The 25,735-nt window shown below is 40.7% G+C and overlaps 1 protein-coding gene, 1 long non-coding RNA gene and 1 pseudogene across 2 annotated transcripts; 2 read left to right on the forward strand and 1 right to left on the reverse strand.

The window, feature by feature from the left end:
* Nucleotides 1-1,487: 1,487 nt before the first annotated feature.
* Nucleotides 1,488-6,761, reverse strand: LOC119909760 (annotated as a pseudogene).
* LOC119909761 lies at nt 6,681-10,769 on the forward strand. Its single transcript, XR_005445537.1, has 3 exons — nt 6,681-6,819; nt 8,689-8,733; nt 10,144-10,769. It is a non-coding gene; the product is annotated as an uncharacterized LOC119909761 (long non-coding RNA).
* A 149-nt stretch (nt 10,770-10,918) lies between these two features.
* On the forward strand, nt 10,919-22,671 carry LOC119909759 (adhesion G-protein coupled receptor G7-like). The gene is made up of 15 exons (XM_038727975.1): nt 10,919-12,016; nt 12,683-12,787; nt 12,910-13,022; nt 13,205-13,345; nt 13,558-13,646; nt 15,076-15,224; nt 15,976-16,089; nt 16,277-16,464; nt 17,529-17,681; nt 17,899-18,011; nt 18,522-18,880; nt 19,892-19,973; nt 20,191-20,349; nt 20,577-20,732; nt 22,498-22,671. Exons 3-15 carry the CDS (start codon nt 12,942-12,944, stop codon nt 22,664-22,666), a joined length of 1,953 nt encoding a protein of 650 aa, XP_038583903.1. The 5' UTR covers nt 10,919-12,016; nt 12,683-12,787; nt 12,910-12,941; the 3' UTR covers nt 22,667-22,671.
* The last annotated feature ends 3,064 nt before the right edge of the window (nt 22,672-25,735 follow it).

Below are 25,735 nucleotides of genomic sequence, written 5' to 3' on the forward strand. Positions count from 1 at the left end.
AACATAGTGTCATAGTATCAGAAGCATAAACTCACTCTATGATTCTCTCCTTCGGGTTGAACGGGCCGAGAGAGTCGAGGCCGAGTTTACTGATCACCTGATGACACACAAACAAAGAGACGTCACATTTCGTCCTCACAAACAGCCGCAGCGCTGCTTTTTAGAAAGCTCGTCTCTGACCCCGGACTTTGTGCTCCTCTTCGATGAAAAGCTGGTCTCTGCGGATGTAGAAGTCAGCAGCCATCCAGCAGAGCCTTCAGAGGGATCAGACCCACGATCTGAGAGCCGACTACAGGCAGCTTTAGGTCCTGAACACAACACACTTCTTATTTATAGCAGGAACAAAAAAACAAAACCCCCAACAAAACCTCCTTTACACACTTTCCATCAGAATATTGACTCTCAGATGAAACGGAGCTGCGAGAGGCACCAGATTCCTTTGAATCCACAGGCCATGAAGCATTCTCCTGTTTGTTTTATCTTCAAACTACAGAGCATGTGTGAAAGCAGACTGAGAGACTCATCCCATTTTTAAGCTCTAAATTACCAGGGTGTACTGGGGTATGGTGTTTTAAATATTTAAATTGTACACGTTTCAGCTTTTCTCTTTTTCATGATATCGTGGTGGTGCTTTAAACGTTAAAATATATTTCTACTTGTTGAATGTAACTTGGAGTTGTGTTGAGAGTGTGTGTTGACCTCTGACCTCAGCGTCCCTGCAGATCTCCTCGTACCGGTGTGGAGGGGGGTCAGCTCGTAGTCCAGGATGTTGGTGGACACCTGAGCGATGTTGGCTCGTCCAGGTACCAGCCCATCCCCTGCACCTTCAGCACCCCATGGCTGCTCCAACACAAGGAGGTCACTAAAGGTCATGCTGAGTCCAGCTGATGATGGATAATTAACTGGACTGGGTCTGGTGTACTGGTTTTACTGGTTTTACTTTTAAAGCTGAATAAAGTCATATTAAGGGATTTATTTAAAGATTGATTCACGGAAGATAAAGACCATTTCATTTACCCACAAGACCCCTAACGTGACTTTTAAAGTTGTTCTACTTATTAAACATCATGTGACCTTTGAACAAACTATATAAACCTTCAAACTGAGAAAGTAGTAAGAAATGACTAATTAACAATCTAGTAACCAGTAGTGATTATATAGTAAGTTAGGTACAAGTAAGCACTGTGGAACTAAATATGATGGAAGTAGCAGTAACAGTTCAGTAAGTGACATAAACGTAATTAAAAAGTAGTTAGCGGTAAGTAACAAATAGATTCAGCACTAAGTAGTAAATAAGTAAGTATCTAATAAGTAAAGATAAGTAAGTAGTAAGAATGTAGGAATGTGTTTGGGTAAACAGTAACAGTTTAGTAAGTAATGAACAACAGAGAAGTATGATTAGAAAGTAATAAGTAATATAATATTTGTTTCACAGGTCTGTATATTTTCAGTAAACAGAAACAGTAAATCTGAGAAACTGGAAATATACTGAAGCAAGTGAATCTGACTTCAGATCAGAAAAGACTGAAGCTAAATGAACCGGATAATTTAGTCAGACTCCCAGCATGCACCTGGTCTTTCCCTCGGCCCTGCTCCCGCACGTCCAGGGCGATGCGATGAGCCTGCTCCTTGGTGCTTATCAGATTCACGTTGTAGGCGATGAGGAACTTGCGAGCGCCGGTTACAGTGGCGCCCCACGATGGCACGAACGTGGCGGGGCCAAAGTCGGGGGCCCAATCGTCGCGCTTCAACTGGAGAGAGAAAAAATAAAGCATGTGTCCTTTCAGCACCTGACGGAGGGAACCGAGTCTGAGAACCAACATGGGAAATACAGTCTAAGATTTTCCCGGACTTTTATTTTGAAATGAAGAAGAAAGAGATGCTAAATAACTGAATAAATGAGCAGCAGCTGATTGGTTGTCAGTGCCTCACCTTCTCAGGTAAAGCTTCGTACTCTCCGGCTCGGACAGACGGAAGACTTCTCCTAGATTCTTTTCGTGCTGCCTCTCCGTAAAGATAAACTGTGGGTGGAATAAAGATTATTAGCCGTGCTGCTGCGATGCTAAGGTCGATCAGCAACAACTTCCTGTTGTTGTGGCTGATGTCAGAACTCTTATTTGTGTTTTGTCCTGTCTGTTTGTTTGTGTGCATGTTAATATTAGAGTCAACACAGTCTCCCCCTGCTGGTTATTTTCTTTATCATTTTGATGCATGAAAAGTTTATTTATTGTTTTCTGCGTCCCGCACATCATTCAAATGTTTTAGATGAATCGAGACGTGGCGTCTCACCGGGCACGTGCAGCAGTTCGGCCAGTTTCCGTCCGAAGACGTTGGCGCAGTTGACACAGTCGTCCATGGAGACATTCTGGACGGGGATGAAGGGACAAACGTCCAGCGCTCCGGTCCGAGGATGCTCACCTGCACAGGTACGCACACGTCAGGTATCTCCTCTTGTGTCACACTTCCTGCGTGTTGCTGAAGGGCGCGGCTCACCTGAGTGTTTGCTCATGTCGATGAGGCTGAAGGCCTGCCGGGCGGCGTTCAGCGCTGCCTCCACCACGGCTGCAGGGGACCCACGAAGGTGTAGACGGTCCGGTTGGTGGAGGCTCCGGGGTCGACGTCCAGCAGCTGCAGCCAGCGGTGCCGGAGATGGCTGCTGAGATGGCATCGATCACCTGAAACACCAGGAAAAGATCTGCTCACCTTCTTCTGTTTCACCTGCCCTCTTTAACAGTTACACCATGTTTTAAGAAAAATACTGTGTTGTTTGAGAATTCACACAGCTGTGGTCAAAACCACTTAGGGGACAAAACCACTTTATTTGCACTCTGGCTGTTAAGAGACTCCCTCTGAGCGAGGGTTCGAGGCGGTACATACAAAGTCATAGAAATACAGGTGCTGGTCATATAATTAGAATATCATCAAAAGGTTGATTTATTTATTCCATTCAGAAAGTGAAACTTGTATAATGTATACATTCATTCCACACAGACTGATGTATTTCAAGTGTTCATTCCTTTTAATTTTGATGATTATAACTGACAACTAATGAAAACCCCAAAATCATCTCAGAAAATTAGAATATTGTGAAAAGGTTCAATATTAAAGACACCTGGTGCCACACTCTAATCAGCTAATTAACTCAAAACACCTGCAAAGGCCTTTAAATGGTCTCTCAGTCTAGTTCTGTAGCTGCACAATCATGGGGAAGACTGCTGACTTGACAACTGTCCAAAAGACGACCATTGACACCTTGCACAAGGAGGGCAAGACACAAAAGGTCATTGCTAAAGAGGCTGGCTGTTCACAGAGCTCTGTGTCCAAGCACATTAATAGAGAGGCGAAGGGAAGGAAAAGATGTGGTAGAAAAACTGTAGTACAAGCAATAGGGATAACCGCACCCTGGAGAGGATTGTGAAACAAAAGCCATTCAAAAATGTGGGGGAGATTCACAAAGAGTGGACTGCAGCTGGAGTCAGTGCTTCAAGAACCACCACGCACAGACGTATGCAAATGGGTTTCAGCTGTCGAATTCCTTGTGTCAAGCCACTCTTGAACAACACAGCGTCAGAAGCATCTCGCCTGGGCTAAAGACAAAAAGGACTGGACTGCTGCTGAGTGGTCCAAAGTTATGTTCTCTGATGAAAGTAAATTTTGCATTTCCTTTGGAAATCAAGGTCCCAGAGTCTGGAGGAAGAGAGGAGAGGCACAGAATCCACGTTGCTTGAAGTCCAGTGTAGAGTTTCCACAGTCAGTGATGGTTTGGGGTGCCATGTCATTTGCTGGTGTTGGTCCACTGTGTTTTCTGAGGTCTAAGGTCAACGCAGCCGTCTACCAGGACGTTTTAGAGCACTTCATGCTTCCTGCTGCTGACCAACTTTATGGAGATCCAACAGGACTTGGCACCTGCACACAGTGCCAAAGCTACCAGTACCTGGTTTAAGGACCATGGTATCCCTGTTCTTAATTGGCCAGCAAACTGGCCTGACCTTAACCCTATAGAAAATCTATGGGGTATTGTGAAGAGGAAGATGCGATACGCCAGACCCAACAAGCAACCTGGGCTCTCATAACACCTGAGCAGTGCCACAGACTGATGAACTCCATGCCACGCCGCATTGCTGCAGTAATTCAGGCAAAAGGAGCCCCGACTAAGTATTGAGTGCTGGACATGCTCATACTTTTCATGTTCATACTTTTCAGTTGGCCAACATTTCTAAAAATTACAAGTCTTAAGTAATATTCTAATTTTCGGAGATACTGAATTTGGGATTTTCATTAGTTGTCAGTTTTAATCATCACAATTAAATGAAATAAACAGTTGAAATATATCAGCATGTGTGTAAGCAAGTTTCACTTTCTGAATGGAATTACTGAAATAAATCAACTTTTTGATGATATTCTAATTATTGACCAGCACCTGTATTTTCAACTCAAGCGAGAAAGTTACATGATGCTGAGTCGCAATAGCCTATCATCAGCATTGAGATTGTCCAGACATCACTGAAGGCTTCAGAGCGTTGTATGGAGAGGGCCAGGCAGAGTGAGAGATTGAAAATTGGTTGCTAGAGGAGCAGGGCAGCACTGCCGTAGTCGAGCTGGATTATGCTGCTTTACTGTGACCAAGTTAGCATAGCATAGTCCTGATCGATCCGAACTCCATCCAGAAAACAAACATTTTAGAAGTTGTTGACCTGACAAAACATGAATTCATATGTTTAACAAATGCATCATATTTTAGGTATTTCGGCATCAGTTTGATGTAATTAAATCACAGTAAAATGTTTCCTTTCAGTTCATACAGCTTTGGTAATGGCAAGTTGTGTTGATTCGCGTTATCGCGTTGTGTGAACACTCAGCAGTTGTCCAGTGATAAAACCCGCGCGAGGAGAGCGTTGCGAGGATTAAATTCGCGTTTGGTCTGAATGCTGTAGTGCACACCAACAACTCTTTACACAGGCATGTGTCTTCCTCACAGATGAGTGAGTTTATGCTTCCCCAGGACCCTGGGGACATGTCTCCACCACTTTTGAAATTGAACTGATTTGAAGACATTTTTTAAAGTACAATGTCTTAAATAACCTTCTGAAATACAGCTTGCAGTTGAATAACAAATGTTAATGCCTTTAGAAAGGTTTATTTGCACATTAAGAAAACATGCAATTAAATATAGAAGAAACTAAATGTGCATTTTCCAAAAAAAGTAACTTGAGCTAAACAAAAAAAAAACAAGCTGCTGATTATAAAATGACCCAAAACGTGCAGCACAATCAGTAACTTTAACAACTTCTTGACACAGTTTCTTTTTGGCCAAGTTTTCCATTCTCTCCCTGTGAACATGACAGAAGAGGAGGAGAGACTAAATCAGGCCTCAGCAGGGACAATATTACAGGAGAAAAGTTGATCTGCAGGAGAAACAGATGCGAAAGCAGCACAGAATGACTGAGAGCATTATATCTATTATATTTATATATTTGAAATGTCACATGCTGCCTGAATTTTGCGTTTGGTGCAGAAGGATCACCAGAATGCAAGATATTAAGTGTTTAAAGGTCAAAATTTCACTGAGGATATCGTTAAAACACTGTTTACGGATCTTTTCCTGTCGTTCTCGTGAACCTAATATTGCATATTGTGACGTCTCATCAAGCCTTTAATCTAAGGCTGTATGTCCCCACCACTTTTCAACACAAAGTGACGCCCTTGGTATTCCTATCATCTATGTTGAAATGTCTAAAAAAGTATTAAATCTGAGCAGTTCATGAAAATAAAATGGTGTCCACTTGTAAATGACACAAAGAAAGAAAGGCAACAAACTAGGGTTTGAGACTCCGCTGCATCAGTTAGACAGCGAGAGAGATTTTATTTAAGGAGGGACGCAAACAAATACAGGAAACTCCAATCTGTCAGGTTTCAGTCCTTCTGGTAAAGGAGAGTCTCTCATTGCTTAAAATCCCTAAAATATAAATGCAGTTCAGTTCCTGACAGCAAAATATATCTGAAGTATTATTCTACAGGATCCAGCTGCATGAACTGTGACTCAGAGACGCTTTCTTCACTAAACCTGCCTTCAATCATTGAGCGTCTGAGTTCATTATTGATCTTGGAAACACGCTCAACTACAGGTTCACTTACGCAAGCATTATAACCAACGCAGTCTTCAGCAGCAGACTGAACTTTTAACTTTTCATCTGTGTTAGTTTAAAAAATTGTGATCACAGGTGAGTTCATTCCACAACATTAACGCAGGTTTTGATAAAAAATCAGTGACACTTGTTCCCTGATTTAGCTTTGCTAATTTATAATCAGCAAATGACATGTAATCAGTGCTTTCCATCACACTATATGGAGTTGTTTAAGTGATTATTGATGTATTTGTTTGTCGGTGTATAAACAGGTAATAAGTGAAAAAGATGTAGTCACATAAAATAAACGTTAACAGATACTGCACATTAATAAACACAGAATAATGTCTCTGCTTTCAGCCACATTATAGTGAGTGATAAAGATTTTATTATGATTTAAATGATAAATAAGAGTGTAATAAAGTGTCACAAGTCTGAACACCTTTACTGTTCAAACAACATGCAGGCGTTGATTTAGAAACTTCCAGATTGTGAAGAAATAAAAGATGAAATATAAAATAACCCACCTCTTTGTTTCGACCCTCAGAGAAGTTGGGGACACACTCCACCAGCTGAGCCATGGCGTCTGCAAACTGAATGAAAAGAGTTCAACCTCAAACTTTCAGCCCGCAGGTCCAACTAACCCCCCAAACCCCCCCGACTCCCCCATGTTTGGTTTACAGAGTCCAGCGGGGTGAGTGTAGGTCAGCTGACAATGATTAGACTCTGCTTACTAAACCAACAGCTTCACACACGCTTCATGCAGACAAACCAGCAGTGGAAAGTGCTGCTATAGCGCCCCCTACAGCAACTCACCCCCCATAACACCCCACCATAACGTGTTCATTTCAACTGATTATAAACAGGATGTCATTGAACACTATGGATTACAGAAAGGTTTGTTTTAGTACTGCTAACATGGAGCATTTATTGATTACAGGTCATTCTTCAAGGTTTGATTGGGCACAGTGGTTTTCTACCTGTAAACACTATTTTAACCCAAACTGATTTGATTGAATAAATTCATTCATTCACTAATCGACAGGTTGTATCCAGTTTACTATCATACTGCTCTCTGTCTTGATAATCTATTGATCCTCAGAGAAAAGCAATTGTTGTGAGGACAGAGGTCAAAGTTCAGGGTCTGACAGATTACAGTTTAACCACAGTGCATTTACTTTGGTTAGTTCAATGCAGCGGTTAAAAATGGCTGAGCCTTTGGAGAAAGACAAGGAAGTTCTTAAAACTCACTGAAAACAGGAATTCAAGATTTTAAAAGTAAAGCATCTCTATGTAAACCATTACGTTTAAAGTAAAAGACAGGAAAGTCACAGCTGCATGTTGCCTGTTGGGGTTAATTATTTGAAAAAGTTAAATCACATGAAGTCAAACTCCAGCAAACACTTAACTGTTAATCAGTGATCAGCTGGATATCTGACAGCTGATTGGTTCAGAGGAAAACCATTCAGTCCCCGGCGTTGTTGACTCATGAAGGCTGAGAGAGAGATCATAAATGTGTCTGCTGCCGTTTCTTTCAGGTAGAAAACAGTTGTCTTGTGTCTTTGCTGTCAAAACAAGCTTGATGCACAAGTTCAGGCTACACTGTAAAAACTCCTCTAGTTTAAATCATCAGAGGTGCATTTACCAAAAATAACCTTCATGCTCCCCTCAGGATGAGCTGTAAAACCAGCGCCATCATCAGGTCAACATGTTATTGTGTCCAACACTTTGGTTTATGACCAAATACCTGCAGAGCTGATGACATTCCCATCAGCCTCAGCTGTACTCTGCTTACTGCTAACTAGCGCATGTTAGCATGCTAACACACAAAACTCAATTAACATGGTGAACATGTATACCTGCTATACATCAGCATGTTAGCATTGACATTATGAGCAATAGTGTTGTAGTACTCGAGACCGGTCTTGAGACCACTTTTTGATGGTCTTGGTCTCCTCTTGGACTCAACCGCATTTGTACTGTCCCCCCTTCCCACGATGGTCAGCATGGAAAAGGAGCGTTGAATAAAGACGCTTACGTTGATTTCAGCTCTTAGTGTTTGTAAGTTGGTGTTTTAACAGGAATGTGGATCTGTCAGATCAGTTTGAGAAGCACCTGTGATCTCGTTGCACATTTTATTGTGTGTCATTAATGTGGGGAACTGGTCTTGGTCTTGACTTGGTCTCAGTTTGGGAGGTCTTGACTACAACACTAATGAGTATGTTAGCATTTAGCAAGTAGCATGGCTGTAGACTTAGTTGGGGTTTTATTATTTTTTAACCACCTTGGTAGATTTTTGAAAAATGCAGTAAATTAGCAGCTTATTCTTTGATGAGGTTTGTATTGTTTTGATTCTGCACAGACGTGACCATGGGACAGTTTTACTGTCCGTGGCTGAGACCGTTTCCCTTTTGGTGATCGATTATATTTTTCTAATCAAACAAATAAAAATAAAAATTTACAGAAGCTAAAGATTTACAAGTCAGAGGAATTTTATCATTATTTGACGTTCAGGCTTCACTTACTGATTTGTGGTTGTTTTTGTGTCTGATTTCCCCTCCAGTCAATCAACGAATTAAACTTTATTGATATAGCACCTTGCCCCCAGGTAAGTGTTGTTCAAGTGCTCAGAGGTGGCTTACAACATAAAACATGAAAGTTTGATGAAAACAAAAAAGTACAATTTAGAGACATACGATTAAAATGTGATTAAAATGCCAAAAGTGGAATAAAATTAATAAAAACTAAATAGACTCAGTTTAAAACGTGGGATTTTTTGCAGTGTGGATTCAAACAGTTAATGAACAACTTGGAGCTGCTGTGTTTTATGATGCCATAATTCGCTTTTTATGAGCTAGCTGACACTTCCTCCACTGCAGCACGGCTCACCTCAAATATAAAATAACATGGGTAGATTAAAGAAACTTTAAACACACTGAAACGTCTCCGATCCGAAGCCACTAATCAACATGGACTTTTGGTTTTTGCTTGTTTACATTTTGGGTAAGAAAGCTTCAGCTTGTCTTTTTATTTTAGACATTTCAACAGGACTTTTCATGTGTTTATGAGTTATAGTGTTGGGTTGTTTAGTTAGTTTATAGCTGTAAAGTGTAAACTGAAGAGGCAAGTTTTCTTAATTAATCACCTCATAACTTCTCCTTCTTGCAGAACTCCCCAATTATCAAGGCTCAAGGCTTTAAACAATAACTATCAAGGACTTTTGGGGCTCTGTACCTACCTCATGTTGGTACATTTCTGATTGATTTGTCCTAATTCCAGTCTAAATTTGAATTTCTGATCTCAGAACCGGACTGTGGGTTGATTAGTTGATTTAACATATTGCTGTAGCTGCTGTCAGTTAAATTTTTCTGATATTTCACTGAACATTCAATAAAGTTTTTGTTTATTTATCAGGGATAATGGAGAGTCATTCATTGTCCCAGATTTAGTTAGATAAATTTGTTCATCAGTCCCTGGGCAGGCAAATACAGATAAATGTAAAATAATGTTGGGAGATTCATAATGTGAGTAATTTGATAAATTTGGCTTAATCATTCAGCACTATTTCAAATATATATATAAAAATACTCCACCCAACAACGTATGTGTGGCACCTTACACACAAACAAATACATTTACATTAGAAGTTAAAAATATGATAATAACTTATTTGAATATGCTGCATTATTGGTTAAAATGTTGAACCACACTAGCAGCTCGTCGATAAAGAGCATTTTCAGTCAGTCCTCCACTTTGATCCAGACTGAAATATATCAATAGCTGCTCTCGAACATGTTAATGTGTCCAACACTTTGTAACTAAAGACTTACACTGTGCTTAGTTAGCGTGCTAAACTAAGATGGTTAACATTATTCCTGCTAAACATCAAAATGTTAGCATTGCCATTATGTTAGCGTGCTGATTTTAGCATGTAGTTCAAAACATTGCTGTGTCTAAGTAGAGCAGCTAAATTTGTCCTATCCAATCTAATTATTGTAAAAATGTTGTCTCCTCACAGCTGTTCCTTTGGCCGCCTCTAGAACTGGAGCACAGTCCACCACTACAACATCATCAGCATCAAATACCACCGACCAAACCTCCAACACTGTATTCCCAATACTAGCTTCTACCGCTACTGCCACTGTTGATTCTGCTACTGTTCCCTTTACTACTACTACTTCTTCTCCTACTACTACTGCTGATGCTTCTTTTACTGTTCCTACTGACCAAACCAATGCTACTGGACAAACCACTATAACTTACCACCAAAATACTACAACTACAACTAGCAGTGATCTGACCAGTACCTTCTCCCATACCTTATCTTATCCCAGTACTGCAACGACTTTAACCACTTCCGACTTCCTCAATGCTACTACAACAACTACAACTAGCAGTGATCTGACCAGTACCACCTCTTATCCCAATACTGCAAGTACTTTAGCCACTTATTCAACTACCAGTGCAGATCCACTTAGTCAACCAACGTTGACTTCTACTCCTCCTCCTCTTCTTACTCCTCCTCCTTCCACTATTCCTCCTCCTCCTCCTCCTCCCACTACTATTCTTACAACTCCTCCTCCTAATACCACTACCACTACTCATCTTCCTAATACTACTACCGCTACTGATCCTCCTAATACTACTAATACTACTACTGCCGCTACTGATCCTCCAATACTACTAATACTACTACTGCCGCTACTGATCTCCTAATACTACTACTGCCGCTACTGATTCTCCTAATACTACTAATACTACTACTGCCGCTACTGATCCTCCTAATACTACTACTGCCGCTACTGATTCTCCTAATACTACTAATACAACTACTGCCGCTACTGATCCTCCTAATACTACTAATACAACTATTAACGCTACTGATCCTCCTAATACTACTAATACAACTACTGCCGCTACTGATCCTCCTAATACTACTAATACTACTACTGCCGCTACTGATCCTCCTAATACTACTAATACAACTACTGCCGCTACTGATCCTCCTAATACTACTAATACAACTACTGCCGCTACCGATCCTCCTAATACTACTAATACAACGACTGCCGCTACTGATCCTCCTAATACTACTAATACAACTACTGCCGCTACTGATCCTCCTAATACTACTAATACAACTACTGCCGCTACTGATCCTCCTAATACTACTAATACTACTACTGCCGCTACTGATCCTCCTAATACTACTAATACAACTACTGCCGCTACTGATCCTCCTAATACTACTAATACTACTACTGCCGCTACTGATCCTCCTAATACTACTAATACAACTACTGCCGCTACTGATCCTCCTAATACTACTAATACAACTACTGCCGCTACCGATCCTCCTAATACTACTAATACAACGACTGCCGCTACCGATCCTCCTAATACTACTAATACAACGACTGCCGCTACTGATCCTCCTAATACTACTAATACAACTACTGCCGCTACTGATCCTCCTAATACTACTAATACAACTACTACCGCTACTGATCCTCCTAATACTACTAATACAACTACTACCGCTACTGATCCTCCTAATACTACTAATACAACTATTAACGCTACTGATCCTCCTAATACTATTACTCCTCCTCCTCCCACGACTATTCTTACAACTCCTCATCCTACCACCACTACTCATCCTACTACTACTACTACTCATCCTACTACTACCACTACTCATCCTACTACTACTACTACTACTACCACTACTCATCCTACTACTACTACTACTACTACTACCACTACTCATCCTACTACTACTACTACCACCCCCCCCACTACCACTCCTCTGGTTTGTAAAAACGGTGGGATATCACTGAATGGTGTCTGTATCTGTCCTGATGAATGGACCGGAGCAACATGCTCAGTAGGTGAGTCAGGTTTAGCAACAGAAGTACAGTCCACAGTTTTTTCTAATTATTTCTAAAAATATTAAAGTTGCTTCTGATCTGTTCTCAAGCAGAAATCCTCTAGCCCTACCATTCGCCCCAAAATCGTATTTATTGAGTATTTCGTGGTCTCCAGCGGATTGACTTTCTCCATTTTGGACAATGGGCTCCACTTTCTTGTCAAATCAACAGCAGGCTAACACTCATTTTGGGTACTGCTATCCTGTCACAATTTTAGTTTTGTTTCACCACATAGTCTTTTGATTTATAAATTTAAACTCATACCATTACTAAAAAATACAATTTCTTAGTCAAATACTGAGCAAGTTCTTAAGGTCACACCAGCATATGGAGTCTATGAATTAACACTGTATGCAGACGACACTCAATCTTCATTTGAGACATTTTCAAATCAAACAAACTTGCATCCAGTCACATCTTTTTCTGCCTTTGAATGAAATCACACCTCATCTACAATTTGCCTCGTGTTCTGTCTGAACACACCTTCAAGCGTCTTGTTTACCCACTCAATAGAACATCAACACTTAGTAGCAGATCATTATTTAATGTTAATGTCAACCTCCTTTCCAAGGCCAACTGACCAGCAAATCAAAACACAGCTTATTTTTGTTAAACTTGTCCTCTTAGGAAATTTCTGTGAAGCAGATAAGCTCAATGAACACCTGTTCCCGCGCACACCCATCGGCTGGTTTGCATATTCTGAGCAAAAATGTCCCAAAGGAACAAGTGGTGGTGAGTTTCGACCAACCATCACTCTACATATTCATCTATTGCTATCTATCAATCTGTAAGTGTCCAACCATCCATAATATTCTGGTGTTTTTCTTTCCAACCCTTATTAAATTTCCACCCAGCTGGTAAACCACGGGCTTCGACTAGATGTTCCATGAAGAACGGAACACTGAGTTTCGACCGTCCACCACAGGTGCTCCAGTGTGACCAGACGCTCAGTGACATACAACAAAATGTGAGAATCACATCACAGGAAACAGTGAAGGAAAGGCTGAATGTTAATTTGTTAAAAACAAACAATTCCAGCTTAATGGCCAGTTTTGGCATTGATGTAGAAAGGAACATCCCATACAATATTTAGTTCAGGTTAAGGATAACATTTTGCATGAATGAAAGCAAATGTCTTTCCTCTCTCAGCTTACTAGTCCAGCTGATTTAGAGATGCTGGCGAGCAGCACTCAAATTCTGACCTCCAACCCCGAAGAGCTAACGGCAGAAAATGTTACAACTGCAGCTCAGATTGCCAACACACTGCTGCTGTCTCCAAACGCCACAGAGGTACAGACTGTCAACGAATCTGAAGAAGAACAAACTGCTCTTTTAAAACTAAGTTTAAAGTGTGCAGTAGACGGCCATGACCAAGCTACGACGACTATACAATAGTGATAATTTGAAGGATAAAAAACTTAAATGTACTGTATATATCACTTTTAATACATATTTTGATGTAACTATACTCGGTGTGTGCCATGTTAATGTTTGCATTGCAGACTGTCAGGGTGGCAGCAGTAGCTACAGTCAGCCAGCTGCTGAATGCCAGCACGCCGGACGATAGCCAGGAAAACAACGCTACTCTGGGGTAAACTTCATCTTATCTTTGTTACAATTACTGCAAAGAATCTGCCTCTGCTAGCTTGTTCACATCTCAGGTTTAATCGCCCATGTGTTCCGTGTAAAAAATGTTCACCTTTACAGACCTATTGTAGCCAGAAGCTGGGGAGAGAAGTTTTCTCATGACAGAAATACGTTTGACTGTAGCTGAAGTGGGGGATTCAGGATCAAAATAGGGTTCAATTAGCTTGAAAATGAGGTGTCCACAGTTGTTTGGTTTTCAGTTCATATCAGAGCTTTCAGAAAAGAAATCCCCAGTTCCTCTGTTGTAATCATGACTTGGATATTGATGTGAAAGCTATTTACAAGTTCCTCAACAATGAATCAGAGCTTTACACCAGCTTCATCTGCATTTAATAAAAGCCGGGACACTCACTTGATGCTGTTTTGGCTTGAGATCGAAGCCCTACAGGAGCCTTAAAAGAGACAAGAAAAATCCTGATGTCAATACTTCAGATTTTAAAGCCGTTTGTTAGTTTTCTAAATGAATAAAACAAGATCCGAAGAATCTGACCAAACAACAGTTTTCAATACTTTCTCTTACAAACTCTCTTCGGACTTTAAATGCATCCACTTGGCTGTTTGATTTCAGGTACAAGGTTGTTAGTCATTAAACAGCACAAGGCTGCATAACGAAACCAAATGTGTAGTTCCTTCATGCTGCACACACAACATGTAATTAAGTGGAGGCTTGTATTAAAATATGGTAACATATATATATAATAATAAAATAAAACAATACACTTTCTTATATACATATATACAGACACGTATCTACACCGAAAAACCCTGTAAAACACAGAGTCCACCTTCTCTCATCTGGGCGGAGACTTGCTCTGACAGCTCAGAACCTGGACCACCTGCCGAGTGCTTGATCCGGGCTGTTGATTGGGCAGGTCTCTGTAACGAAGTGGGCACAACAGTCTCTGAATTCTGTTGTCTGGTCAACATGAGTCCCTTTTGGTCCAGACCGGATCTTTAGGAGCAGAATTAAGTCCCAGCTGGGCCAGCATGGCTCCTCACTGGCTCTCTTTCCTCTCCTCTGAGCGATCACCCGCCGTGGCACCTGGTCCGGTTGTTTGGGCCGGGTGGATAGTGGTCTGCTGCTCTTTAATCCAAAAACCCCGTCTTCATCTTCCAATGACAGTACTAATGTCAGAGGTAACGCATGTTTGGAAAAAAAGCCATAAAAAACAAATAAAAAACAAAAGTATAGCGAAGTTTGAAGGAGCTACCGGCTGCTGCTTCTACAAGCGCTGCCGGTTGCCAAATGGTTTTCAGTTGGTAAATGAGCAGTGCCTAAAGTCGAGTTCAGCCTTTCATTTCATCTGAATTTTTTACCCTGCAGATTTGACAATGTTAGTATTTCTATATATTTCTGTGTATTTTGTGGCCAGCCTTACGGTGACCCTGGACCAGCTCTCTGTGAACCTCAGCCAAAGTCTCAACACGTCTCAGAGTCAAGTAGTCCAACCAAACCTGGTGGTCCAGTCGGCACAAATCCCTGCTGCAGACACTCAGGGAGTCCAGTTCACCTCTCTCTCAGGTCAGTGTCATGATTTTGAAGCCGGTCACATGATCTGATCAACCTCTCAGGTGTTCAGTTCTGCACTTTGAAAGCTGGTCTTATCCATCTAGAACTATAGCCAGGACAGGGATCATAAATTACCAATGACTGAATTATTATGGAACAAAGTTTTATTTACCAGCAGACCACCATGATGTCCCACTGATTTTATATGATCGTCTGTCCTGCTCTGTCCAGGTGACTCCAGGCTTTTAATTAGTCTAAAGTCCACATCAGCTGCGGTGTTATTTAATCTGCTGGATAAAGGTTCAGCGAAATTTTATGATGTTAATAGTCATAACTCTGTTCTGTGTCCTGCTGTGTCTCCGGTTTAGTCTTTCTTTTATTGTCTGTTTGTACTGCTGGTCTTTCCTCATGTTTCTGTATTTTTGCAGCATTTCAATAACAGTAGGTTGGACTTTTTTGTGAACTTATCTTTGTTTTTGTCCAAAAGCTGCTGGCAGTCAGCACCACAGCTGGATTTGTTTTTCACTGATCTCCCAAAAACCGCAACTAAATGAAATGGGTGGCCACGTCCACGTCTTTTATAGCCAGCGGTTGATGTCGAGGGCTACAGAAGCTTAAAGGGGACAATAATAATAATAATAATAATAATAAACACATGTGCAGCCAGGTGGTGAAGTAAGAAACAAATGATTCTCTGTTTCGCAAACCAACATCTGAAATATAGCAGCAAAGAAGACGGAGCAGTTTGTGTTTCTGTGATTAGGAACGTCTGGCAGTTTTGTTGCTGACCGAATTCAGCTGAACACCAACGTGTCAACAGTTGTGGTGGAAAACGGGTTCGTAGCCGACGCCCTCATATACATAAGATTCACACCAGGTGAGTTAACTGCAACTGAGTGAACCTGCAAACTGTTTTATGGCTCACTCCGCTGTTTTACTGCATGGTAGTTGACTGCATAAAATAAAGGTTATTAAAGTCTCAAACATGCAAAATTGCACATCTTTGTAAAAAGTTTTATAAATGTTCTACAAATAAACCTGTCAGTTTCTTCTTGTGTCTGAAGAGGCTGTCAGTGGCCGTCAGAAGCCATCAAACGTCTCGCTGGGTTTCGTCCTCTACCAGAACGACCGTTTCTTCAGGTCGAGGCGGTATAGAAGGGGACGGGCCACCATCAGGGTCCTGTCGGCCAGCGTTAGAGGTCAGGAGCGCAGCGTGGTGCCGCAACACGTGGAGATGCTGTTCAGACCAACGGTAAGAAAATCAGATTTTAATTTAACAATTGTTTAAGGGCCTGTACCGACTTTTCCCGAACGCACACACGATTTCATGTAAAAGTCTGATACTGTGGCTACAACCTGTGTTTTTAACCTAAATTTGTTTCCATACAGTCTAATTGTCACCCATTAAAAAGTAGCTGTTTGTTTCAGTGGAACTGTTAATGGTTTGTTTTTTATGGCACCAATAAACCTGAATGATCTGCTGTGGATTCATCATGACAGTGGCTGCTGTGGGATTCTTTTCTGTTGTAGAGGAGGTATAATGAAAAACGACACTAAAGAGTACCCAGGGCCTTAAAAAGCACACCAAGGGGTCTTGACTAAGCGCCCATGTGTTGAGTTGGGAGTAAGAATGTGTTGCAATAACTTGATAACGTGATTCTCTGACTTTTAGTCCAGCGCCATCATAAGGTCAACGTGTTGATGGGTCCAACACTTTTATGACCAAATACCTACAGAACTGATGATATTCCACATCAGCCTCAGCTGCTCACTCTGTTTACTGCTAATTAGTAGGGTTGCAACTAAAAACTATTCTGATTATCAATTAATCTGTTGATTTCTTTTGCGATTTTATCGATTATTTATTTCTCACAATGTTCAAATGTTGTGTTTTATCCATCTCTCCAGGTCCAAAACCTTAAGACATCAGGTTTACAATTATAAAAAGACCAAGAAAACAAGCAAACATTCACATTACATCTACAACCTGTACAAAAAATTACTGTAGTAATTGATTATCAAATTAGTTGCCAATTACTTGCAAATGTAAGCATGCACACATGCTGAACTCCTTTGTTTGTTGTTTTTGGCTAACAACTTCAAAACAAGCTAACGGGTTACAAATTGTATGCGGACCTTAGTAGACATGGCGAAGATTGCGCCATGCAGACTCGCTTTGGTTGCGAAAAGCATGAATTGCTCTTGTTTTCCCAAAGAGCTGATGTTTGATTTCAGTTCTTCTGTTACAAGGTCAAACTGTGTAAATGCATGAGCAAAGTTAGAGGCTTACAGATGTTGTATCTGCTGCTGTCTCAGATGATGAATGGGACGTCTCTGTACGACTTCGCCTGTGTCTTCTGGGACTACAGTCTGCAGGACTGGAGCACTGACGGCTGCTCTAAAGGGAACGCTTCAGACGGAGTCCTGAGATGTTTCTGCAACCACACCACCAACTTCGCTGCTCTCTGGGTGAATATCACAAGTGTGCACTGAATGTTAATAAATTTCAAATGAGTGGAGAAGAATGTTGTGGGAAGTCTGCTGGACAAAAAAGATTTATCATGTTGATGAGCTAAAAGGTTACACCATGACCATCAGGTATTTAATCAGATGTACACTTTCTTGCTTGAAGCTACTTGTTGAAAGACTTGAATGATGAAAATGTGATTCTGTCTTTGTTTTTCAGTCCTTCAGAGAGAAATATCAATATGCAGAAGCACTGGATGTGATTTCTATCGTTGGGCTTTCTTTTTCCATTCTGGGTTTGGTTGTAACGATCATTCACCACATTAAAGTGAAGTAAGGCGTTATACTATATTACATCAAAATGTTCCATTGTATTTTGTTTACTTTCTCACCGTCTACTCTTTCACAGTCAGTTCTTTAAGTTAGCAATTAGGTTGGCATTTCTTTAAGCATTTCACTTTCAGCCTTTTGGTTAGCTTTCCTCAGTGCCCCTTATTCAGAGTCACTCTCTGGTGGAAAGTAACAAGTACAGTACTTTCTACTGCTACTCTACGACATTTTTACTACCTTTATTTTATTTCAGAACAGGGAGACGCAACACATGAGACACAATTAGCTTAAGAATCGCAGTTTTTCTCAGTCCGAACACACATCAATTCAATCAGTGTGACTTCCACTTCCCGAGGACATCTATATCTCTGATGTTCATCCAGTATAAACCTGAAGAAATCTGTTTGGAAAGCAGAGGAAAAAGACACTTCTCATGGCTCCAGAACTGGGAATCATCAGGCTTTTATGTTTTCTTCAGTATCTTATTCTCAAAATATAACCGTCTCTCTTTAGCTTTCAGAAAAACTCTCGTGGGGTGCAGAACAACAAGGACTCCAAAATCGCTCTGCTGTGCATCTACCTGAGCCTGCTGGCCTTCATCATCACCTTCCTCTCTGGCGTTGGAAACTCAAGCACACAGAACAACGCTCAGGTGCAGGTCAACAGTCAGACCAACGTTATCCCAGGGTCTGATGAGCACGTGGAGCCGGACCAAGGCTCGTGCTCGGCGGTGGCGGTTCTGCTGCAGTTCTTCCTGTTAGCCACCTTCATGTGGAACAGCGTGTACGGCACTCAGCTGGTGCTGCTGGTCCGGACGTTGCGCCGCAGTCTTCCTCCACACTGGACTAAACTCAGCCTCGCTGTGGGATGGGGTACGAGATTTAAGTTCAAATCTTTGGGACGTGAGCTGCAATTCTGCTCCGCCAGGCAGCTCGTTGGCAAGCGTATATGGGGGTTGTTCTCATGTGTTTTTCTATTATAATTGAATTATTGATGGTAGAACATAAGGTGTCCTCTATGACAACAAGAATAATAATGGTGGTGACACTTTAACATTCTTTGTCTTTAATAATGAGTGTTATACATTACAAACATGCAATGAACAGTTTTTAGGCACTATAATATAGCTGGAAGCAGATATAAGGACATTTTAAATCTTCATTAATGTTTAACTTCTCTTTTGGGTTTTACTGTATTGTCATTTATTATGAGTTTATATAGCAGCCTCCACTTGTGTTTGTTCACAGGAGTAGTTGTACTTTAGTACACACTTAGATCTGTTTTATAGCTACAGTAGTGTTATAATCCAGCTACTACATGTTTTTGCAATGAGTATAGTTTTCGAAACAATCTAGCAAAGTGTGTTACACAGAAAAACTAAATTAAAACAAATCATCATAATGAAATAGTGGAAAAACTAAATACAATAAAATAAGTCAAATTAACTGATGAAAAACATAAAAATAAAACTTAAAGCTTGTTTACAATATTATTCCCGAAACACCATAAAACTGTGAATTGTCTATTTACTCTTCCTCTTGTTTGTTCATATTAAATAAACTAGATTTTTTTACCTTTTACACAGCTAGGATAGCGTCAGTCTTTATGCTAAACTAATCTAACGAACTGCCGGCTGTAGCTTCATATTAGCGTACAGACATGAGAGTGGAATCAATCTGAACATCTGACTGTCCGAAAAAGAACAAGGGTCGTGTTTAAACAATTCGTTGAAGTACGTTGAAGGCTGAGCCCAAACACTTCTTGACCATTACGATAATCTGTTAAAGCATGGCGCTAACAACAACAATGAAAGGATATCCTCTTCAAATTTAAAGTTGCATTTAAAGCCATTTTATCTGTTTTAACTTCCTGTCTCCTCTTAGGTGTCCCAGTAGTCGGAACAGCAATCACACTGGGAGCCACCTACAGGGTTGACAATCCTCTGGGATACAGGCAGGAGGAATTGTGGGTCTATTAATATCATTACCTTTACTAATTTATTAACTGACACTTTTTGCATCACTTCTTCAATTCTTAATTTTCCAGTTAAAATCTGTGTCTCTAAATTAACTTTAGGATCTTTGGAAACTTTGGATCTAAATTAGAGTTCAAAATAAAATTGTGGGTGTTTTTTGATCAAATCTTGTAGACAAAATCTGATCTTTTATTTCTGGTCCTCTAGCTGCTGGCTCGCAGCTCTGGATAAGGCCAAACGGTTCGACTTTGGGAAGCCGATGTTTTGGGGTTTCCTGCTTCCAGTTGGTCTGATTCTGATCTACAACATCGTACTGCTGGTTCTGGCCTCTCTGATCACGTGCAGGACAGACCCCAATCTGAAAAGGTAGTGGACGTTTCATTTCCCATCGTCGCATGTTTATCTTAACTATCTTAAAACGAGACAGAATGAAATCTCAGCTTTTTCCCCTGTAACTTTCCAACTTAATTTCACAATTTTATTCTTTAAATGTTTAGCTCTCGCTGTATTTCTGCTGATGAAAAACAGCATTCATTGTTGTCATGTTATGGTTTAAAGAATAACTTTAATTCACAAACCTGTTTCTGACGCAGCAACAACCGTCGGTCCTTGTGGAAGAAGTCCTCATCAGCTTTTCTCTGTCGGTCTTACTGGGTCTGTCTTGGACTCTGGGGTACCTGGTGCTCGTCACTACAGGACACACCCACCTGGTCTTCAGCATCGTCTTCTGCCTCTGTACAACAACACAGGTACGTTACTTTGATATCACAATTTATATGAACTGAAATAATCCATCCACCTCACAGGTGTGGCATTTCAAGTGCTGATCTGACAGCATGGGTATTGCACAGGTGTGCCTTAGGCTGGCCTCAATAAAAGGCCAGTCCAAAATGTGCAGTATCTGGTGTGACCACCATTTACCTCACACAGTGCAACACATGTCCTTCGCATTGAGTTGATCAGGTTGTTGATTGTGGCCTGTGGAGTGCTGGTCCGCTCCTCTTCAGCGCGAAGTTGCAGCCAGGTCGAGATCCCGACGAGGACGATGAGCCTGCAGATGAGCTTCACTGAGACATTCTTTGGTTATGCAAACCGATTGTTGCACCAGCTGTCCGGGTGGCTGGTCTCAGACGATCTTGGAGGTGAAGATGTTGGATGTGGGGGCAACAGCTCTGGTGGACATTCCTGCAGTCAGCATGCCAACTGCACACTCCCTCCAAACTTGTGACATCTTTGTCATTGTGCTGTGTGATGGAATTGCACATTGTGAATGGGCCTTTTATTGTGGCCAGCCTAAGGCACACCTGTGCAATACCCATGCTGTCTGATCAGCATCTTGATATGCCACACCTGTGAGGTGGATGGATTATCTCGGCAAAGGAGAAGTGCTCACTAACACAGATTTTGACAGATGTGTGAACAATATTTGAGAGAAATAGCAACTTTCTAAATTCTTCCATCTCACGGAGAAAAGAAGTCAGGTCAAAATAAAATTTGCATTATTGACATGAATGTTAACAGTATTACCAAAGCTAAAGGAAAATACAATAAAAAATCTATTCATATAGTTCATCGAATAAATAAAATAATTGTATTTCTACATATTGGATATAGAATAATATTATCTAATATTGTTAATTTCTCTATGTCTTCTTTCATTATGGCTGTGTCTCCTTCTGGCAACAATAACAGAAGCCATTTCTGCGCAACACCTGCCGGTTTGCACCTTCCTTTCAAACGTATTAAATACTGAGGATGATGCAAATGTATTTGGGTTGTTGGATAGTACCTCTAAATTAATGAAATAGGAAATCAAAGGTTGCCATTTGTGGAAAAAATGACTTCCAATGTAACAATAAGGAACGTCTTGCCAGTAAGGATGTGAAAGCTATTATGTCCTTTGTGAAGGGTTAAGTACAAGTGAGGGGTCGGGAATCCCAAATATAGCAATCAGAGGGCAAAGTTGGAGATTTACCCCAGAACAGAGGACACAATAGTAAAATAACCTTTCAGATCAGGACACAGAAAAAACATGGGGCTAAGGTGACAAGGAGAGCCATGGCATTCATCACATTTCTCTCCCACTACCAGAGACAGTTCAGATAGTCTAGACTTAGAGAAATGTGCCCTGTATAAGACCTAAAACTGAGTAAGTCCGAGACAAGAACAAGAGGTGGTAGATCGTATCCTCTGAATGGCCTGTTCTCAGGACTCCTCGGGTATTTGCATTCCCAGTTTGTTGATTTGCTTCTAAAGTATTAAGCAGTCTGGCTGCTGTTTTGTTTGTTCTACACCTTCATGCTCAGACACAGGAGCAACTTTATGTGACATACAGTATAGTCACATAACGAAGTGTTTGGAAGGAAAACAAAGAAAGAGGTGCTGAATTTAAACTTTCAGTCCAACAGTGCAATGTATATAATGTGTAACTTTGTACAGCAAAAGCAAACATATTTTTGAATGGAGTTTGGAATAAAGAGGCTAACCTTCGTCTTCCTGCTCTGCTGTGTTCAGGGGTTTCAGATCTTCATCCTCTTCACGGCCAGAACACAGAGCTTCAGAGCCACCGTGTTGCGGTCTGCTCAGTACTTCTCATCTGTCAGCATCCAGCTCAACTACACAAAGTACAGTCTGTGGAAGAACTTATGGAAGACGGCCAACTCCGAGTCCTACAGAGACCTGAGAAACAAGGAGGGGTCCACCACCGAAACCCTGTAGGCAAGACATTCAAGTGCTTTGGTGCAAATATACTGCATGCGTGTGAGGAAATCTTTGGGTTTATTACTCTGTGTTTGTGAACGTGAGTCATGGAGGACATTAAGATACTGCAGAACACTTTGCTCCAAAATGCTCCTGAACACACGGATACAAAACACATATTTATAGATTCAGCATGACTTTCATGTTCTGATAAACAAAACTGAGACAAAGACGCTGCAGAACCTGCCTGAGAATCTTCATGTTTTCAAGTTTCCTTCAGAACCACAGCGATCCAGTGTCTGCACATCCATGCTAACAGCTAATTCAGCTACTTTTAATGGGGACAGTTCAGCAGAACTCAGTATAACATCATGCAAAGCAGGCTAACAAGGAAGAATCCACCAGAGGAACTACATTTCCCATTGGAACCCCCAGGTGGAGCCAGAAAATGGTGCTGGGAAAATCACTCGAACTTTGGGATCTAAGTGGCTGACAGAACAAAAGGATAAAAAAAACTGGTCAGAATCAAATGGAAAATCTGATTTTAAGACAATTTGTAGGTTTGTTTTCAGCATTTCTTTGTAGTTTTTTAATGACTCCTCCTTCACTCCTAACGGGTTTTGGTGTAAAAAAGTATAATCTTCCTCAAATGGCCTCAAATAAGAAACATTTGAGATTTAAGAGTTTTATTTCAAACTAAAGTGACTCGGCTTGTTTTGGCACCAGGCAGCGGCAGAAGTCTGTTTTTAACAAAGCGAAGGAACAAACACTTTCATATTTTATTCTATCTGAGGTGATGATTCATGTTTTTGATAATTAATCTAAAATATTTTGCTTTTTGTAAAGAGCTGCATTTTGTTATTGATTGTTGAAGTCTACTTTCTGCAGATATTTTTATGTTTGTGATTATTATAAAGTACTCACAGATTGCACTTTTTCTTGTACAATATTGAGGTAGTATCATTTTAATCTTATGATACATATGATCCACTCCATTTCTCTGACAGCATTAGTTTCTGGTTTCGTTTTTCAGATACAATTTTTTTTATCCAAAACAAAATGATGCTTGAAGTAATATAATACAATTTAATGCATCAGTAATAATGATCCAATATTATTTATAATACAAAACAAAAAAGCCATTCTTTTTAATATATACTTTTATGTTTGAGACTATTTTGCTGGTTCATCTGAAGGAATATTTGTTCAGTGTCTTTGGTACTTTTATATTATAAAGATCAAAATGCTTCTGGTTTGATAATGTAAAGTTTTAGTTTAACGAGTTTAACTTCAAATTAAACATTTACTTCAAACTAAACTAATACTGACTGACTCGTGTGTGCTGTTAGGAGCTGAGAGATGTTTGTTACGTTCACCAGTGTGTCTCTTTAAATAAAATGTTACGTCAATGTGTTTCATCTCTTTTCTGACGTTTACACAGTCAAAGTGTAGTTTGTTTACATCAGTACATGAATTGTTCCTCATGTACTAGCTTCCTCTCTGAGAGACAGATCTTCATACCGGTGCCACTCTCAGGCCTGAAGCATCAGCAGCAACTAGTTAGCTTAGCTTAGCATAAAGACTAGGAACGGGGGGAAATGGCTCGCCTGGCTCAGTCCAAAGGCAACAAAATCCATCTACCGACCCTTTACCTCAGTGGTTCTCAAACTTTTACACATCATGGACCCCTAAATTAACACAAATTAGACCACAGACCCCCATTTGATAAGATTTTGTCCCAGGTTTCCACATCTGATGGGGCTTTTGCTTTTAGATGTTTTATTACAGAAAGTGTATGAAACCCATGACTAAAACAGCCAGACATTCTGTCTACTTACAGACAGAATTATAACGAAAATAAAGATTTCCCCCAGGGGGTATCCGGACCCCCACTTTGAGAACCACTGCTTTAACTTATAATGGTCTTTTTTAAATGGTCATGGAAGGTCTAAAACCTAAACTGGGAGCTGGCTATCAGAAAAGGTCCGTAGTGGTCAGACCTACACCAGTTTGACCAGTTTATGATGGCAGGCATTTGTTTCATCAGCAGAGGCAGCTTATTCTCGTAACACCCTCCAACTGGTTTAACTGGTGTTTCAGTCATCCAGTCTGCTCTACAAGCATCAGCTGTTAATAAAGTCAGTGGAGACAATGAGCCACTAGAGGGCGTCCAAACTCCACACTAACAGTTTCCCGTCAGACCAGGACGTCTTCATGAGGTCCATGAGGGTTTGATTGAGTTCCTCCCTGTTCAGAGCTGCAGCTCCCTAACTAACTGTTAGAAACGAGTGAAAAATGTCCAAAGAGACGTCTTGTTTTGTCCAACCAACAAAGAGATTCACTCTAGGAAAGTATGAAACAGAAAAACCTGAGACATTTAAGAAGATGGATCCAATCTGATATTTCTGTTCATGAAATACTGAAGATAACTGTTGCTGATTCATATTCTGCAGATGTTTGTATTTCTATCTGAACTATTTATTAAAGACGGCAGTGTAGCATCCATCCTCATTTCCCGTCCACTCGGTTGGTCTCAACATGAAACAGAAACGAGGCTCAGTGTGTTTGAAAGGCCGCTGAGGCTCTTTAATGACACATCACATGTTCACATGTTAGTATCAGTCCAGCATGTGGATTTTTAAAAACAAGCTCAAAAAAGGTGGATTTCCAATTTAACTGCAGGCTGCAGCTGCTGTGAAGGCTGAAAGATCAATAATACTCCACAACAGATGATTCCTCTCACTTTCCCTCCAGCTGACTGAGGTAAAAAAAGTATTTCCACAGTAAAAGGCAAGAAAAGATCCAACATGTGGAGGAAAAGAGATTTCCATGGAAAAGGCCATCCAGCAGAGCAGCTGCAGCTTTTCCAGGGTCAGCGCTGATTACTTGTTTAAAATATTAATTTTTGCAGGTTGGAGGACTTTAAACTTAATTGGCAGCAAACTGAACGATCAGCAGTTTTGAGATGTCTTACACATCCGCTTTGTAAATCTGGAGTTTGTTGTTTCCTTTTCATTTATTTATTTATATTTTAAACCTGTCCTGCCTGGCA

Source organism: Micropterus salmoides, unplaced genomic scaffold, assembly GCF_014851395.1.
Source record: "Micropterus salmoides isolate LMB-PRFRI ecotype aquatic unplaced genomic scaffold, ASM1485139v1 Ms_hic_scaffold_1890, whole genome shotgun sequence".
NCBI classification, from domain to species: domain Eukaryota; kingdom Metazoa; phylum Chordata; class Actinopteri; order Centrarchiformes; family Centrarchidae; genus Micropterus; species Micropterus salmoides.